Source organism: Corvus kubaryi, unplaced genomic scaffold (genome assembly GCF_017639235.1).
Source record: "Corvus kubaryi isolate FWS band 111438036 unplaced genomic scaffold, C.kubaryi_AGA036_p1.0 37398, whole genome shotgun sequence".
Lineage (NCBI taxonomy): Eukaryota > Metazoa > Chordata > Aves > Passeriformes > Corvidae > Corvus > Corvus kubaryi.
Genome location: NW_024581137.1, coordinates 9,349,795 through 9,368,872, shown reverse-complemented (window position 1 = coordinate 9,368,872; position 19,078 = coordinate 9,349,795). Strand labels below are relative to the sequence as shown.

The window sequence follows — 19,078 nt, the reverse complement described above, 5'->3', positions numbered from 1 at the left end:
AGCCACAAATCTTGTCAGGTGGTGACGGGAAGTATCAGTCAGAAGTCAAATCACACAGGGCTGCAGATTTATCTGGGTATCAAGGCTGTGCAGTGTAGCATTATAAAATGCACTGATCTTTATGGGCACGTGCAGAGATGTAATTGGAACTGTGCAGAACACAAATTAGATTTGAGAGATTTCTTTTGCATCTCTGCTTCAAGTCATGGTGAGGTTGTTTCATTAGCAAGCAGACATAAAGAAAAAACTCCCCTTCTTGCTCGGTTGCTGGTGGGTTTTTCAAATTAAATAGCACAGAATTTCACAGTTTTGAAAGGACTAGACTTGTGAGGAGATCTCACTTGTTCTGCACAAACACTTGGCAGGTAGGTTTGAAAGAGATGACTAAACACATAAAACACCTCTGGCCCCTTTAACTGCACATGGTTGGCAGCTGAGAGGCTCTTCTGAGGAAGCAGAACAAGTACTTTGTGCTGTGGATGTACCTTGTTATCATTGTCCCTAGACATCTGCTTTTGGGTGTGACAAAACCAGGCCTTGACATGAGGCACCCCTTTGATCTGACCTACCCTGGGCTATATCCCTCAAAGGCTGAAGGCAGCTCCTGAGGTTTCACTAGCAAACCAGAGGGTTTTCAGAGCTGAGAATCCCTCTCCCCTCCAATCCCCAGGCAGATCGTCTTTCTCTTGCTGAATTTCAGGGAAGGGCTCACATAGTGGCCTGAGGGAGGAGGAGTTGCCTGCAATAAGGAGCCAGCTGAGGAAACCCTGAAACCTTGCACAGAGAGGCAGCGGGCCATTGCTTTGTGAGTACAATAGCTTGGTTTTCTGTTCCGTGGGAAGCACTGGCATGTCTTCAGTACCCACAGCTGGGCTGCACACAGAGGGAGAACTGGCAGGAGAAGTAGAAGTAGCAGCCCATTAGTAGAGTGCCAGAAAGCTGTTGCTGCTGTGCACAGGGCCAAGGCAGGAGGATGGTTGCAGGAAGAGCAGCCTCTGGGATGTCTGCTCCCCTAATGAGTAGCTCCATGGGCAACACTAGTCATTGTCCAATGACCGTGTGTCCGCAGCCTGTGGCACACCAGCTCTTGCTCTGAAGGGGCCCAAAGCTTCCTTAGATCTTTCCCCTGTTAAATAAACAATATTTGAATGTGCATTGGTCTGAATTCTTTCTACCGATGTTATGAAACCTTCTTAAAAAATCTCTAGGCAGTCAGTAATGCTACCAACCACTTTTGTTTCCAAAAGAAACTGGATATTTTTGTTTCCAAATTATTCAGAAGAAGAGATTCACCTGTTCCCTCCATTGAGTCACTGTACACAGAAATCTGAAGAGCCCTCTGCAGTTTATCTCAGGCTCTTATACACAGTCTGTAAAGGTGGTTTCTCTTGGTGTTTTTTTTTGTTTGTTTGTTGTTTGTTGTTTTTTGGTTTTTTTTGGTGTTAAATGAAGACATCAAATATTCCAAAGGAATGACACAGGCACACACACACACAAAAAACAGTCCTCATCTGGCAAGGCTCTTTTAATGTTGTACTTTTACCAAACCACGGTACATACTTCAAATAAGGCCTAACAGATTATACTCTTTATAAATTTACAAACAGTTTATTCTCCTTAAAGAGATCATATTTTATCAGTCTTGTGTATTTCAATGAATTATATGTTTATTCAAGCATAACATAGCAAATGTAGCCATAAATCTTGTAGACTAAGTGTCTATAACAGAGGAATCTCAGATACACTATACTTTCAGATTAGGACGTTTTTTAATATACACATTTTTGTTTAATTAGGGTAACTGTCATCTCCTGGTTATGCGTCCCATGGGAAAATTGTGCTCAAGAAAGAAACTTGTGGACTAGATTAACTGCAAACAGACAAGGTCTTGGTTCACCTGACAGGAAATTGGGCCAGCTTTGTAGGCACATAACCCTGGGATTGGATTTCCACCTGGTTTGGAGGGAAGGGGTGAGAGGCTGCTTTTGCTTTCCTAATAGCTAATGGCCCTGTTTTTTCCTGGGTACTGCTCCACAGCAGCAGGAGCTAGATCAGTAAGAAAGGACAACTGTGCTTCCATCCCTAGCCAGCAGCCCAGGTTACTGAGAGCTGGCTGGCTGGTAGAGATGAATTACTCAGAAGTGGCATACAAATAGTACTTAAAAAAAAAAAAAAAGAAAAAGGGAGTAAAAGAAGAAAGGAAGTAAAATGACCTGCCTCTGTAGCAATTTTCACAATATTCTGCTGCTGCTATGTATATGAATCTGATTCTGAACCATCGTTTGTGTCCCAGTCTCTGCTGATCCCTTTTTCTGCTCACAAGGCTATACCCATAGACCAGCTGCTGCTAGCTTGCTATCTTGTCAAGCAAAGCCAGCGAAATAGGAGCACCTCACTATGCTGTGAAACCCCCAAGAGACTGCTCAAGACACTGTGTTTTGAGGACCTCACACTGAGCAACATCACGGGCTGTGCAAGGCAGGTGTTTCTGAAGTGTTATATGGCACCGATGGCTTCAAACCATCTCTCAAAGATTGAGAAACAAGTTCCTGCTTGAGCCCAATATGTCCCTGCCAGAGAACCAGTGAGGAAAGAAAAAAACCTGATACTGAGACAAAACCCAAATCCAAACCATGCAAATAATAGTTGAATAATAGAAATCAAAATCCAAGCCTGTACCCCAGGTCTCCCTTGCAACAGAGACAGCTGATTGCTTTCTAAAATGCAGAACCAGCCATTTCTGTAGCTCCTAAATAACGAGTTTGGCAATAGTTACCATGCACAAAGTAAAGGCCACTTATAAAACATCTCCATAAAAATATCTATTTATCTCTATATCTCTATTTATATATGTCAGTAAGAAGCATCAGACTGAGCACAGCCCAAGCACTCCATGATGGGGGGGAAATCTATTTAATCTTCATGAAATTAAGCACTCTTAGTTAGGATTGGCATCCACATGTAGGATTAATTCAGTATAGGTAATTTCCATCAGGCTTCTTTTAATTAGCAGTAGTCAAATGGGGTAGCAGAGTTGTTGGGGAGCTGAAGCCTTTCAGGAATATTGTGCCAAATCATGCTGTTGTGTCAGAGGAACTCCCTGGACGCAGGCTGCTCAACGTGTGAGTCAGCTCATTAGGACTGAAGATAATTTATGTGACACCTGCCCAGCCAGCCCACTGATGGGTCTTGATCCACTGAAGGGCAGAGGAAAAGTTCCCCATTGCTCGTGTGTGGCTGAGACTGACCATGCAAAGCAGATCTGTGGAAAGCCAGTTCTCTCTGCTTCATAGTTAATAGGAACCAAGTGATGCCTTAGCCTTCTTTATTCAAGTGACTCTGATCCCTTCTCTTAAGCAGTTGGAGCTTCAAAAGATCAGATACAATGCAGGAGTTACAATGGGGTAAGTGTAGTATCTCAGGTATTCCACACACAGAATCATTTTTTCCCCTCCGAGATGCTGATCCAATGAAAATAAAACTATTTAGTAACCAATGTTGAGAATTTTCTTGGATGTGCTCATAACTGAAACCTGTAGGGGGGCTGACTTGTTGGCCCTGCTGAGGCAGACCTTTAAGGCTCCAAGAGACTAAAACCACTAGAAGCTTTTATAATATCATTTGTTTGTGTCCTACCTTGGAGATTACAGCAGCCTTGTATAGCTGCTACAAAAGCACAAGGGAAGGGGATGGCTAAGAGCTCAATCTGACATCCTGTGGCCCTAAGGAAAATAGATGCCAGCTTTTGCTAGACATTAATTTCATTATTGATATCTCTTGGGAAAATTTGAACCAAGCAATAGAAAGTAACCATGATGAGTGGAATGAAGTGCAGCTGCCTAATTTCCAGATTCTCTTTGCCAGACAATGCTGTGATTTTGGAACAAATATAAACAAGCTATAAAATAATGCTGCAGATGGCAGAAACCAAACTTGTACTTTCAGTCACTGAGTACTATGAACAGATAAAAAACCTGCTGCAAATACAAAAGATGACAGGAATGACAGCACATAACCCTTTCACTACAATGGTTACATTTTAGGAAGGTGAAAGTCTTCACCTGCTCAAAGTAGCAAGCACTGCTGAGAAGGAGTTTAAAGATGACAGTGAAAGGCAGTAAATTTGTCAGTGAGAGGGAACACTTCTAAAGTAAAGAAAGAGATGTGAAAAAACTCAGACCTGTCAGCAATTTTCTTTCCTTGGAGTAATGGGTAGAGGGGTTTGGAAAAAAGGAAACATTAGATGTCTACAGAGATCTTACTCCTTACTCTTACCAGGAACTGTGTAATGAAAGGGACTTTACGCTGTATTTCAGAGTGTGCAGCAAAGGCAATTTCTCTTTGTTACCTTACCCTGTTGTAGTAGTTTATGCTTCAGGAATAAAGGTCTCATTAGTGCAAGTCACACAAGAAAACTCTGCAGACAGACCTTGATTTTGTAACAGAAATAACTTACAGCTAGCTGCTGATACTGCGTCCAGTGTTTTATGATGGCAAACCATAGATCTACTTTTAAACGTTTACCCAAAGGAGTTTTTCAAGACAAAGCAGTGCAGGGCTATTTGTTCAGCTTGTGAAAGATTTATTGACTATGCCAGGGTCAGACTCCTTCAGTGACACACGCACTGTAAGCATGAGAATGTGCCGTTCAGAGAACAAACATTAGCATACAGTGGATGGCTACCTTGTCTTTATTCAGCCAAGTTAATTTATCTTACATGCATGGGGTTAGAAAAATAATACACAGACCTGGCTAGTTGCTCCATTGCTAACCAAAGCCATGATGAAATGAAGGAGAGCTGTTAGGCCGGAAATGTTCCAGATGAAGCCTGCTTCCACCTGACATGAGTCATCTAACTTTACTGTTTTCTGGATGATTCAAGAGTTTGTTGCCTTGCTCCAGTGACTCTGTTGGTCTTAAAGAGCCTGAAGACAGCCTACCACCCTGGAAATGGAGTCAGTGGGGAAAAAACCAGTATGACTGGACAGGATGCTAGATTATCTCATCTAGGTTCCCTTTCCCACAAAAGGTTGGACCAGAAGGTCTTTTGTGGTCCCTTTCAATCTGTGATGTTCTATAAGATGGAGAAAAAGTGACAAAAGACAGGGACAGGCAGCAACAATCTGAGAATTGTCTTCTAAGCAGGTAGAAGAGCTTGGGACTTGTGACTCTGTACTCTCACCAGCAGCCTAGAGTGGCTTGCTTAAGTTTCACATCTTCAGCTGTAGTCTTGCAACAGCCTGTTTCAAAGCATGTGAACAACAGGAGCTCAAATACCTTGGCCAAAAAGGCAAGGAACACATGGCAATATATAACTGGCCACAGCACTGTACCTACCCCAAACTCCTGACTGGAAGGCAAGAACCTCTGGTACAGTTTATTGTTCTGCATGCTAAGCATTTCCTCAAATGGTTTCTGTTCTAGTGTCATTCCAGTTATTTACATTTCTCACCTGTCAGAAAATGTCATCTACCAGCCTTTTCAATAAATTAGAGTTTCTTAGAGCAGCTCTGTGCAGAATTCAGAATACCAGTTGTCGAATATTATCAGTATAAATACCTATACGTTATAATTAATATGGTGATAGTATATCCCTGACCCTTGGGAGACAGCAGAATTAATGCTATGGAATCTGAGGAAATAACAATTTGCTCTTCTTTAATACCCTATTACATACCAAGCAAGAACATTAATCTATGGCAAAACTAAAGGTACACACTTTTATGTTTGTTGTTTAATCCAGACGCTTTTCCTTAAGGAAACAACAGCAGTGGGACTACAAGTAGACGTTATTGGAAGCTGAATCACAGAAGAAGCAGGATGTGCTAAATTTGTTACTTGCTTATATGTGTATTTCCAGAGTATATCTTACCCCCTTTTCACTGAAGTGGTTCTGGTTGTGCTTAAATAATTGCTCAGCTTTTCTCACATGATACTTTGAAAATAGAAGACTAGTGAAAAGAAATACTGCTCTGTGAAAAAACCTGTTGATACCAAGCTTTTTTTTTTTATGGTGACTTTTTAAAAAAGACTTTTTGTGTAAAAAAGCCATGAATTGGCCCCTTCTCTTCCTGATTCTTAAGCTGTTGGCATAATCAGAGTTTTGAGCATAGTGCCTCAAGAAGAAATCTGTTTATATGTGAAAGTCAGAGTTAAAAGAACTGTGTTACGGATTGTTAAATAAATGCTTTTCCATTCCCAGGTCCAAGTCTTGTCTCATTTGAGGCACCATATGTGCCTGCTACTGTAGGGCACAGTCTGAGTTTATCTCCAAAACTGCACTTAATTCAAGAGCGAGTGAGTTTGCTAGCACTGCAGACTCATGGATTTGGAACAAGTTTGGTATCTTATCCACCCACACTACGGCAGCAATTGCCCGAGTGGTGCAGACATCGCATCCCGAATAGCCTTAGGTTTTGGCGGTGCACGTGCACACCCACATGCCTGCAGTGAGACACGTGTGGCAACAGAGGGAGCAAAGACTCTTTGTGTCACAGAGTTCAAGTATCAGTCGGGCTTTACACTTGAACCTTCACTCCCATCTCTTTGTCCTAGAGATTTTTTTGCAAATGAAAAATATTCCTACATAAAGCGTGGCTCTCCTTCTAGGGGCTGCAGCATTCAGCACAAAAGAATGGCCAGAACACGGTCACACAGTATCCCACCAGGACTTTGCCACTATTATATTCCACAAAGGAAGTGAAGGTCTTGGAGGGATCCAGGGATTTGGTGGGTGGTTAAGGCAATGCATGCTGTAGACAGAGCAACAGTCCCTGTGATTCAGGTGGTTGTTACGCTGATGCTTCTTTGCCTAGGTTTCACACTCTCCCATTCACATGCATAGTTCTTTTATAAAATGCTTCATGTCATAAAAATATTTTAAAGCCTGATAAGGTAGTTTATTGAAAGGAACAGACACAAGTCTGTTGAGCTGGGCATACATTTTTCTTGACAGTTTCAATAAAAGGCTCTCATTCATGAAGGAAAGGACAGAGTTACGGCAGGAAAGGAAAGCAAACAACCCACAGTCATTTGTCGTATGTAACCCTTGTGAGGCTGGCAATGCCACCGAATCTGCAGTAACAAATGTGAGCAGAACTGATAGCAGACTGCTTGCTGCTAACTGCAAAGTGATCAGAAAGGGAAAAAGCAGAAAGGCAGTCATTAAATTTCTATCCAAACCCTGCTCTCAGACCCTCTGCCCACCACAACGAGTACAGATGTACACTCCGTAACAGATAACTCTGATGCAGGAGGAACACACTTGCACTTCAATAAATCTTCCCTGATTTTAGCACCCTCTCTTCCAGCATATAACTGCATTCCGGAGTACCTTTTTTCATGTACTGGGGTTCTTTTCTTAAGAGGTCATTCCAACTTCTGTCCTTTCCAAACTGATTTCCTGGCACTAGAGAAGTTAAAAATATGGGCAGTGAACAGAATATCCAAAGCATGAGGAAACAGCTGTTACAGTGATTAAAACTATTTCAAATGTCTTTCTCCTTTTTTCTCCCCTCCTCTTTATTTACCAATCTGGTTTCTAATAGAACTTTAGTTAAAAGGAAAGACATTCACAAAAGATATTTATGCATACAAACACACTGCCCTTCATTCATTCTAATTTGCATACTGTTGCTGTTAGAAAGTAAAGTTTCTGTTTAATTTCTCTAGGATGGATAATGACATCTGATTACCAGAATTTAGGTTCTGCTTTTCAAAAACGACATCCTTTCAGGATCACCATGCTTGATGGAATGTAAAATCATTCATGGGAGAAACCATATTGAAAGCTATTGCTTGTCGAATTTAGATAGCTTCACATTTCAACAGATACCCTGGAAATTAGATGAATCTGCCATTAAAGGACATTGTTTTAATTGAGCTCTTATCAGTACAATAAACTTGTACATACACACCACTGCTTCGGCAGTCTTACTAAAATATTTGTGATGACCATCCCCTCACATGTATCATGCTGCCTAGAGCATGATGCTAAAATGCTGCCGTACCTTTGAAGTAGTAACTGCTAGAAGAGATATAAAAGGTACAGGTAAAGTTTAAGACACAAAAAATACAAAGCAGAAATGCTCCAGTACAAGTTAAAGATACATACTCCTATTTCATACATCTGAATTTTCTATCAGTAAATATGGAACAATCAGCGCATGAAAGACCTGATTCAAAACCGCCAGACTGGATTGCGGATTTCCCTTGAGGCTGGGCTGACATCAAAATAGGTTTTCCATTGTTTTGTCTCTTTAGAGCTCCATGTCTCATTACCTGGTGGTCTGCAAGTCTTGTGAATGAGAATCCAAAATATTGCTTACATTATTTCACTAACACTGAGAGCTCTGATCTCCAGCCCAGTCTTGCTCTCCCCACTGCTGGTGGCAGTTTTGCCATCATTTCCTGTGGTGTCGGAATGACCCTTTAGAAACACAGCTGGGACACTTTGGTTCCCAAACCAATACAAGAAGCTACATTTTTCTGCACAGTTCAAATAGGTGAAACAGCTAAAAAACAGGTGATAAAAGACTGATTATTTTAATATTCTTTGGGGAAAGTACAGAGTTTTATAAAAGTAGGATCCACTCTCCCCTCCAACAGATTTTCCCACATACCTGTTAAACAACATGGTATTTTGGCACAAGTAAGAGTGGGTGAAATAAACTATGGATGTTGTTTCATCCTTCAATGATGGGCTTGCAGAGGAAGAAATCCTCAGAACAGACCTATTGCTAGCAAAATACACAGGCTATGTCTCAGAGCCTGCTCCTGCTTCACTGACAGGATGCTGAATGACCACTGCCTATAATTAAACATACACCATTCTCAGAAATTAAATACAAAGCAGACAGGCAGGAATTCACCCAAAGTCACCAAATGCCTATACAGAGACCAGCTGCTCATCGATAATATCATGTCTAAGGCCCAGTTCAAGGAGAAACAAAAATTCTAATAATTAAAGGTTTCTAGAGTTATGAAAGTGACTGTATTTTAGCACAGCACTAATGTATTTCACATAAAAAGGTCCACGGTGTCCAGTCAATGGAGAGGTGCAGATGCTCATGACTTGGTTTCAGAAATTCAAACTGTTTTTCAAACTTAAGACACTAATTTATAACTATAGCTTATGCAATGGTCAAAGGTTATTTGCCAGAAGTTCTGGCTTACAGGGTTGTGGGAGACTAGCTGGTAGTTTTTTAGAAAATCAGTGAATAGGTGTCACAGGCCTCACTGCCATAACCCAGAGACAGCTGCCTCTTGCTTTGCCAAGAACTTGGTTAGACATGGAGACCAAGCCATCTTTCCCTTCTAGTACCATGCAGAGGAATTTGGCAATTTACACTACAGCTGTTAAATCTGTCTCTCCCACATAAGTAGCAGAAGACTCTAGTCTCTCAGGATACATAAGTCTGATCTTCCTCACAGACATTAAATTCCGAGTTTTTTTTCTGCAAACCAAATCCCAATCTATGCAAATGATGCTCTATTCACTTCACTTGGTAGCTTGAAGTTGCAGGCAAGGATGTTTTCCAGACTGGACTAAAATACCATTAAAATAAAATGAAACATAAAATCATATAGAAAAGATAATGCCTTTTCAATCCTACAGAGACACCTGTGATTGCTATGTGGTTTGCTGAATGGTGGTGCAGGGTAGATCCATTCCCTGCTGATATTCTCCAAGGTGAGAAGACTTATTTTACACTCATGATTAAACACAGGACTCATCTGCTTGATTACAGACAAGAGAGGAAGAGGTTAACACTGGAGGCAAGGCAAAAGACTGCAGAGCACAAGAGTGACAGAGGTAAGTTTTAAGCCTACCTGAACCTCTCTGCCACTTATATTACCTGAGAAACAGTATTTTTTTTTGAAACTGGCAACTCTCTTGTATGATAATTCCAAATCCATAAATAGAAGAAATTAATGGGCTTGATTTGCTCTGATATCTATGTTCAATGATAATGTTCCTCAAGAACAGGACTTTAGACTACCATCCTTAATACCCAAACTATCAGGCCTGTCTTTCTGACAAATTGTGCTTATCAGTGTCTTGTTTGGTAAGACTCAAATATTTTCTTCCCCCTACATGATTTTTTAATTTATTTTTAAAGTGTCAATTAGAATAATGAAAGTTGGAACAAAAGAAATAGGGAAATTAAAAATGTTAGCACTGCTCAATGTAGTAGTTTGCACATTTGGGTGAAAAATAAATCCTTATAGTGCAGAAAAATGAATTAAATCTGTGTGTACTAAACACAGAAATATTAAAGATAAAGCAAATCTAGGACTGTCACAAGAATAAATACTTTTAAAGGGAAATTCCTGGTATTGTTTCTGTTCTTTTAGCACGTGGCAAAGCCCTGCAGTATATTCAATCCTTCATTCTGTTCCACTGCACAACCTGTCCATTAAGGCCTTAAATTCCTATCAATTCAGACCATAGGAGAACCATGCTTCTCTACAGAGGGAAAGCTAAAGCTTTGTTATTGCCACCAAAGGATATTAGGTCTTCAGGCTGCCCCTTTGTCTTTCCTACTAGCTGCCTGCTGTTCAGGTGATACTTACAACTTTCCTGATTTGAGAGGAAAAATGGGATGCAGTGCTGTACTTGGCATTGGCCTTGCTATTTTTAAAAATGCCTTACAAAGACAGTAAAATAGTTTGGGTAAATCTCCATATTGAAAAGTAACTCTCACCAGCATGCTGTGTGTTTCTCATGTGCTCTGGAGGCAGAGTTTTCAAGCCTCCTTTGCCTCACCTTCCTGACTGTGCAAGCGCTGCCAGCAGAGGCTTTCCTTGCAATGGGACTGAAACAAGGAATTTAAGGAATAAATTGCTACTCTCAAGTTGAAAAAAAGAAGTATGTGAAGCCTGTGGGTTCAAATGCATTGACTAAAGCCATACTAATATTTCTATGACAGCCTATTATGAAGAAACAGAAGCAAACAAAGTCTGGCTCTAATTCCCTACTACAATGTACAGTATATGCCAATATGCCACAGGCAGAGTTGAGTTTAACCTGGCATGTGCACCAGGTCACCAGTGCCATAGACAAAGACACAGAAACAGACTAGGTCTACAGACTCACACAGCATCATCCTCCCTCAGAGACCAACAAAATAATACAAAAAACCTTTAAAGCCTCCTGTGCTTATGATAATCCTCTTTACTAGTAATAGTAGTAGTCGTAATAATAGTATTTTTACATTGTTGATGAGAATTGCACACAATCAGTGAGGTGCCTGGGTCAAGAAGATGGGTCCTGCCAGGGCTGACATGGGCCAATGAGATGTTGAGAAACTGGCGAGTAAGATTTGCATTAGTCCTCACCCCCCTGTCCCACCCCCAGCCTGAACCCCTGGATCAACGCCACCGAGATAACGGTGATGTGGCCAAAGTGTGGCTGAGGGCAGCCTATGGGGAAGTGGCCAGCCAGGAACGAACACCACACCGGGAAGAAAGGGCTGCCACTTGTTCTCAGGACAGAACCACCCACATTTCAAACAGCTTTTAAAAATTGTAAAAAACCAGCCCTGTTTCTTGTCACAGGTATCCAGAACATCTCTAAACACACACAGAAATAGACAGGTATTACTTAAAATTGTAACCAATGCTGAAGCTGCAAAACTGATCTTTGTTGTAGTTGTTGGGATACAGAAGGGGCAATTTGCTGTAAATAAATATTAAAAAGTATTTTTTTAAATGCTTGAGATATTCTTTTTGTTTTTTCTCCAGTCTCAGTGGTATTTTCCTGTCACTTGCTCCTCCAGTTGTGCTGATCTTTTTATCCTATGTGTGCTCAAGTGTCCGGCACAGAGTGTTCTCTCTCCACTGCAAGAGTCATCCCAGTCCCACCCTGGCCCAGCTCATATCCCACCCCAGGCCCCATCCCCGTGGGCTTAGATAAGCCATTCCTTCTTGCTCTCGTCTATGGTCTCCGTGAAGTTGGGGTCATTGTTCATGATGGCGGCGTCGGCACTCTCGGCTGACTCTGCCCCTTTGGCCTCGTTGGTGTGGTAGGTTCCCTTGTGGCGGAACATGTAGCGGATCAGGAACACCAAGGTGCAGAGGATGGTGAAGATCACCACTGCGATGACGCCTACACACAGGAGGAAAGAAAAGATGACTATGGTGAGACCAGCTGCAGATTTTAACACAAAGAAAGGATCCCAAAACTCCTTTGAGCTGAGTTGAAGCTACTTAGGTAGTTGAGCATCACCACAGTTGCTTGGTTTCTACTACTCTAATATTTATATATAGTTTTCACCACATACACAATGCAACTCTGTGAAGTCTGCTGGTGACTCTCTCTCATCCCGTAGATAAAATCTTCAACATTAACATCTACTTACAGAGCTAAGATTTGCTGACCATGAAGCAGAGGGTGTGAGCACTTCCAGAACACAGATTCCACCTCTGATGTTCACTTTCTAGTCAAAGGCTGTAAAGACCTATCATAGCTCGTCTACGCGTCCTTGAAAATTGGCTCGGCTGACTGTTGGCTCATGCCACCCACTAGGCGCTGGCTCCCCATAATTGCAGATGTTACTGCTTTATCATCAGTTTTAGCCCTAATTGGTCTCCCTGCAACGGTCTATTTTGGGTTCGACCCTGTTACAGAGAAGCTTCATGAATGGCATCCTCTTAGGCATAGGCATCTATGTGACAAAACAGCACTGCTCCTGTTCGGGCCCTTCTCCACAGGCATAAGAATCTTCTAGGATGAAGATGCTATGAAATGTTCAGGTTAAAAAAATCTTGTAATCAGCCAGAGTTATGTTATGATGCTTTATGTTACGTTGGGCAGGTGAACTGAGGCTGTTCAGATGTGGCCTGAATTTTTCTGAGGAATGCAACGCTATCCTTTCGGCATTGTAAAGTTTCAAAGTATAAGGAAAAGTTATAAGTAATAATAAAAATATAAATTAGAAAGGGAAAATTACACAGCAAATCAAAACTAAAGCAATAAACCTAAACCTGGATATGGAAACATTTACCCCTGTTAGCAACTGCAATTCAGCCATCAGAGACATACTGCAAAGTATCTTGGAAAAGTAGAGAGTTTTCTTACCTCCAATAATAGCTGAGTTTCTGTTAACTCCATCTCCTATAGCTTGACCATTGTATGGGAAATCAGCACTCGCTGGAAATAGAGAATTAAAGATTCATGTTGTAATAGCAGTGGAACTTCCGTAAAAGTTCAGAAATACACCCACCATCCTCAGATACAACTTAAAGAAAACTGTGATCACTAGATATTTATCTATAGACGAATAAAAAGAAAAAACATCTTTCAATATTATCTAATCCCTCTGAACTACTTGCTTCATCCTCGTAACAAAAATAAAATTAAAATAAAGGAGATACCCTCAGTAAGCATTACTGTTGATCCAGAAGGACATTTTGTCCTTTACTAACGTAAAGTCAGTAAGTTTTAAGTGGTAAATTAGCACAAAACCAAACAAACCCCTCTATTTTTAAAAGTGTGTGATCATATTATCGCAGAGACTTTTGCCTTTGTCAGTGCTACCCATCAAAGGCCTCAGAAGTTTCCAGGATTTGGTGGCCACCATTGTATACAACCTCAAGCTCTTTGAAAGAAAAATGGGAATCCTTTTTGCTGATGCACAGTCCAAGGTAAGAGAGGGGCTGCAGCTTCTGTTGGTCAGAGCCATAGAGCAGCTACCCCACAGAGCACATGCCAGCACTTTTGTCACTCTAGGAGAAAGCCCAGCATGTCAGCTGAGCCACTGCTGGAGCTGCTTTGGAGCTTGAGGAGCAAGACTGTGAGCTGGAGGAGCTGAGGCACAGCAGGCAGGAGAGCCTGTGGATGAGGAGAGCCTCCAGCACACAGATAAAGAGAGGAAACACAGGCAGATGTGCCAGCACTGATTTGCGAGTGACCTGAAAAGGAGACTCCTTGCAGCAGAACGCGATGAAATTGGGTGGAAGCCTTGGTTTTAACCTCCAGAAAATATCACAGAGGCTTTTCAAGGCCATCTCATCACTTGAACTTATTATCAGCATTTTCTTTATAGTCAGGCATAGCAACTAGACACTGCAGTGACTAAGAAAACCCAAGCAGCTGGGTGAGTGATTGCAATCATTTGCCTCTTTGCCACTGGACTATGGCATTGATTTTGAAATAGAGAAAATGTTGCTAAAAGTGGCTTAACTGGAGAAAGTTAAAATAATCAAGGATATGAACTACTTCTTAGGCCAGCATTTAAAACCCAGCTGTATTTTCCTTGCTTGATGGATTAGGTGATACTGTATTAAAAAAATCAATTGCCTTTACAGACTGGTGATGCATTCAGTGTACCAAAAACTGGCTGAGGAAACTCAACTGTCTTTCTGTTAGCATGGAGTAAAATCCATAATAAAGTTCCTTTTCTATTGTAAAGCAGCTGCACAAAAGAATAAATGGTTTCAGCTTGCCATATGGCCTGAAAGGAGGTCTGGGGCTAGAATAGCCCTCTGTGTGCCTACTCTGGGAGAGAGTCGAACCAGCTGTGTATTCAGCAGCTAGTTTTTGGCTGGCTGCCTGTGGGACAAACAGGAGCGCACTTCTCAGAGCTCCGTGGAGGGGCCCTGTCCAGCAGATATTGCCAGCAGCACTCGTGTCTTTGACATTTGTTGGTGCTCTGGCTTCTGAAAACCTTCTTCTGCACCTCTCTGAAACGAATCAAGCTACAAATTGTAAAAGATAAATAAATACCTGATTCCATATCAGTGGATTTTGCTCCAAAGAACTGTGGAAGACTGTTAATAAAGACATTTTGGCACAGGACCCATAAACATACCCTTGCAGTGCTAAAAGGGAAGGGCTGGCAGTGGGAAATCCTAATTTTAAACCTGCCCTCCCTGTATCTGAAGGAAAACCCTAAAGCCAAATAATATTATGGGGAAAGCATCAGTTTGCCAAATCACAAGGAATTGCCCTCTGCCATTCTAACCCAAAAGGAGGTCCCTTGTCATCTGAACATCACCACAGGCAGTTAACAAGTCCTAGCACTTGCCACTTGGTTGAGAGTTGGTCTCCTGTGTCCTCACACAAGAAATCTGAAAATCTACAATGGTCATGTTCCTCCTTCCCTTAGAATTGAATATTATATTTTATCTTCTTTTAAAAGGTTATTTCGAGGACAATGGCACCAGTGAAGCTTGAAGAAAGAGGAAAGCTGCTGTTCTTGGCAGTACAATCCCTCCCAAGCTGCCACATCATGGTGGCTATGCTACAAGGGATTCCTGGCAGATGGAAGACCACAGCCTATGATGTCCAACAGGCACGGAAGCACAATGCAGGATAAGAAAGGGCATGATGCAGAATGTGGAGCTCCATCCTTGATCTTGTCTGAGAGCTGCTGCTGGGACTGGACCCAATGTCTCCACCCACAGCTGCTGCCCATTGCACCCAGTCATCTTATAGACTCAGGAGGAGCTGTCCAGAGCAACAGGCACATGTGGTTCACTCTGAGACTCCCACCTCTGACAAAAAGGAAACAGGAACATGAATCTGGGAGCAGGGGACACTGTATTTCAGCAAGAGCTCATCACCAGATTGGTTAAATTGTGCCCTGCTGCAGCTGCTGGAGAACCAGGAGCACTGCAGGGAAGAAAAGGAGCTTAGACTTTTATGAATCTTTTGTTTAAAGCACTTGCAGCAGTGTTGGCAGATATTATTGCCATCATTCATGAATTCTTATTCTACTATTCTCGTGTAACCGAGAGACCTGCTTGTGTATTATGGGCAGGGTTTTGACTGAAAAACTGTATCTAAAATCTCAGCCAAGTGTGGGGTTACAGAATATATCTTGCTGAAAAAGAATCTATACAATTATTTTACTTAAAGTATTACTACAGATGGATAGAGGAAAAAGAAAACAACTAACTAGTTTCTTTTCTTAGTAGAAAGTTCCCTTGACATTCTTCAGTAGCTCCTCAAAAGATCAGAAAGAGCTACAGACCAGAGGTCTAAGAGCCATAAAAGGGTAATTCCTGCCACAGCAATTAGGCTGAAAAGAACATATGAGGGTACAGTCCTTGATCCTCCAAGATGAACTTAACAGATTATTGTCCCCAACAGGTACCAAGTGCAGCTATTTCAGATAGGAGTTACATCACTCAAACACATGGGGATTCCTCTCTGATCTTACTACAGTCACATTCAATATTAATGCAATATTAAGCAACTTTGCCAAAAAGACAACTAACAAGGGTTTTTCTTCCATTGCTGCTGAAATTCAGGAACTAAAAGAGAAAAGAACACGTTAGAGCATACCAACAGAGGGACAGCAGTAATACAGATCCTCTGGTAAAAGCACAGAAGACTACAGAGTGCTGTTCATAGGTTGTAAAGAGTAATTCCTAAAATGAATCTTCCCTAGGTTTCTCCAAGTAGCCAGGGTCTCACTTGTGTGATTCAAAACATGAAACACAGAGCAAAGAGCTTTTTAATCTATCCTGGAAAACAGCTACATATTGACCCAAGAAATGTCCTGCCAACTCCCTGAAATCCTCTGCTCACGCAGCTGTGGCACAGAGCCATCAGTTTGCTGTCACGGCACAGCAGAGACTTGTTTCTAAAACCTGCAGCCAGTGTAGGGACAGATTGCTCTGCCTCAGGAAATGCTAAGCTCCTCTGTGGCTTACGAGCATCACTTCATCTGGTTCCCTTCCAGGATCCAAGCTGGGTGATGCTGACCTTTGCACCCTGTCTTTCCACAGCAGGTCATCAGGTTTGCTTCAAACACCACCATCCTGAACCTAACTTACATAAAGGGACACAGTACACTTTGCTTTCTCTTTCATGGGCTGCTCACTCCTCGAATTTTTAGTGATGCCTCATGTGTCATGTTAGAGGGTTACATGTATGTCCCTATTATGAACCATTTTCCTGACTTTATGGAAATAGAAATCTTCACAGTCACAGACTTAATAAATTTTTTTTAGTACAAGTTACCGGATATTGGAAAAAATACACCCACTTGGCAATTCTGGAACTACCAGAACAGACGTGCAGCTTAGAGGGAAAATTGGGGCTTTTAATTTTAAAACAAGGCCATAGTTTTGATAACCACAGAGTAAATCTACAGAGTCTGAACTTATGTTTTGCACTTTTCAACTTTCTGTTATTAGGCTTAGGGTAAATGGGGTTAAAGAAACTTTGCAGCATCTAAAAGAGTGATTAGACTGGCTGCAGGCAAAATCCATGTGTTGGCCATCACTGTAATGACATTTGAAGCTTTAGATGACCACAATAATGTAGTAGGAGACCTACCATCCTTCAGCATGCCCAGCAGGGTCATTGCCACAGCCAGATGCAAAACAGCAGCCCTCAATGAGTAGAGAGGGGAGGTGGGACTGGATAAACAGAGCGCAATTAGGATTAAATGTTAAAGATGACAGATGTGCTTGGTTTAGCTGAGTGAATTAATTCTGCTTCATTATAATAGGCATGATTTTGCATCTGCCATTTTCAGAGGCAAAATGTTTTACAATGGATCCCACATAAAAGCCTTTTGCAAATTCACAGAATTGAAATTAAAAAAATGACCTTGGTAAAGTAGAAAACTAGTCCAGAAGATGAGTGTGGGCTGGGAAATGTGCAAAAGGCTGTTCAGTAAAGGCAAGGGGAAACCCAAAACCAAAGGGGGAGATTTTCAAATAAACAGCAATATCAAGAATTACACAGTAAAAAGGCAAATTTTGTTTTGAGATACACTACCAGGAGTGTTATATATAAGTCACTGGAAGCAATTTTTTTAACTGAACATTTTTACTGAGTGGGAAGTCCTGGTTAAAATACAGCATGCTACAAAGGAAGATACAGTTTAGATTTGCTCCATAACTGTGAGAGTTATCACAGGTCTAAAACAATTGATGAAATGTGGAGTGCCGGAAAATCAGTTTGTTCAGACTAGATCAAATGTGTTGCATGACTTCTTTGGCCTTTCATCTTTACATTACAGATGTCCACAATTTTGAGAGGTATTCTCCCATTTTTAAGACCAGTTGGGTTTTCACATAAACATGAACTAGAGAGGCAACCAGAACCACTGGATCTGGTGATCAGAAGATATATAAAACCTGCATCAAACAAGGCATTGATTAGAAGTAGAACAATAAGATAACAAAAGAAAAGATATGAACTATAACTCCTTCTTCCTAATTGTATTTTGCAGCCAAGCATCCAAGAATTGACCTTGCAACAAGAGCAAATGCTCACTTACATGTTAGGATTATGAGAAAGTGTTGGACACTAGCTCCATTCACTAATCTGTTCCTGCATAGGACCACAGCATGGAGAAAAATAAAAGCAAGCTTTCTGGTGGCATTCTGTAAATCATGTCAACTCTGCTGGTCAGATGAGACTGTACTGCTGTGGTTTGAAATTACAGAGCTCTCCTTATTACAGACTCTAAGTATAGAGCCTAACTGCTTGACTCTTGATAGTAAGTTAATGGTCAGTCACAGTCACATTCCCCTTCCTGAAGGGACTGGATCACAAGTGAAACTCTAAACACATGCACAGGAATGACGGAGCAGGAGTAAACAGCTCCATTACACAGTCCTACATCAAAGGTGAACAACACAACCTTTAGAGTGTCCTTTTTTGCTCATCCCACTGCCCATGCCCACCCCACCCACTTCTCTCCTCCTGAGTTTGGGTCTGTGGAGAGCTCCCATGACAAGTAAACTGCAGCAATTCAGCAAAAGAAAAGAAATCCTAAGCAGTATTAAAAAAGCTGTCTCTTTTAATGCACATCTTTATGTGTCTTACTTTGTATTGAAAGTTCCTATTTTTTTATTTTTTAAATTAATACATCTACTTTTTTCCCTACTTCACCAAGCTGAAAACTCAAAAACGAGGAAAACTACCACTACTTCTGTTTTTCTAGGCATTTGAGAGCAGATTCTGAGAGAGGACTGTTTAACATTAAACTCTGTTAACAGACTTTACTTGAAGTCCTACTGACGTCAGGTTAACTATAGAACCAAGAGTCTGGCTGAAGTGATTTTTCACATTAAACACCTCCAAGTTTAAAAAAAGCCAACCTCACCCTT

General features: G+C 41.4%; 1 protein-coding gene across 1 annotated transcript in view; it reads right to left on the bottom strand.

Annotated features, from left to right (window-relative positions):
• Nucleotides 1-1,507: 1,507 nt before the first annotated feature.
• The window catches only part of CNTNAP2 (contactin associated protein 2), a 1,035,266-nt gene continuing 1,017,695 nt past the window's right edge, over nt 1,508-19,078 (bottom strand). Inside the window, exons 23-24 of the mRNA XM_042044203.1 lie at nt 13,083-13,154; nt 1,508-12,110 (exon numbers count right to left, since the gene is read on the bottom strand). Coding sequence (XP_041900137.1) covers nt 11,911-12,110; nt 13,083-13,154 — 272 coding nt within the window. The 3' untranslated portion in view covers nt 1,508-11,910. The remainder of the gene's footprint in view (nt 12,111-13,082; nt 13,155-19,078) is intronic.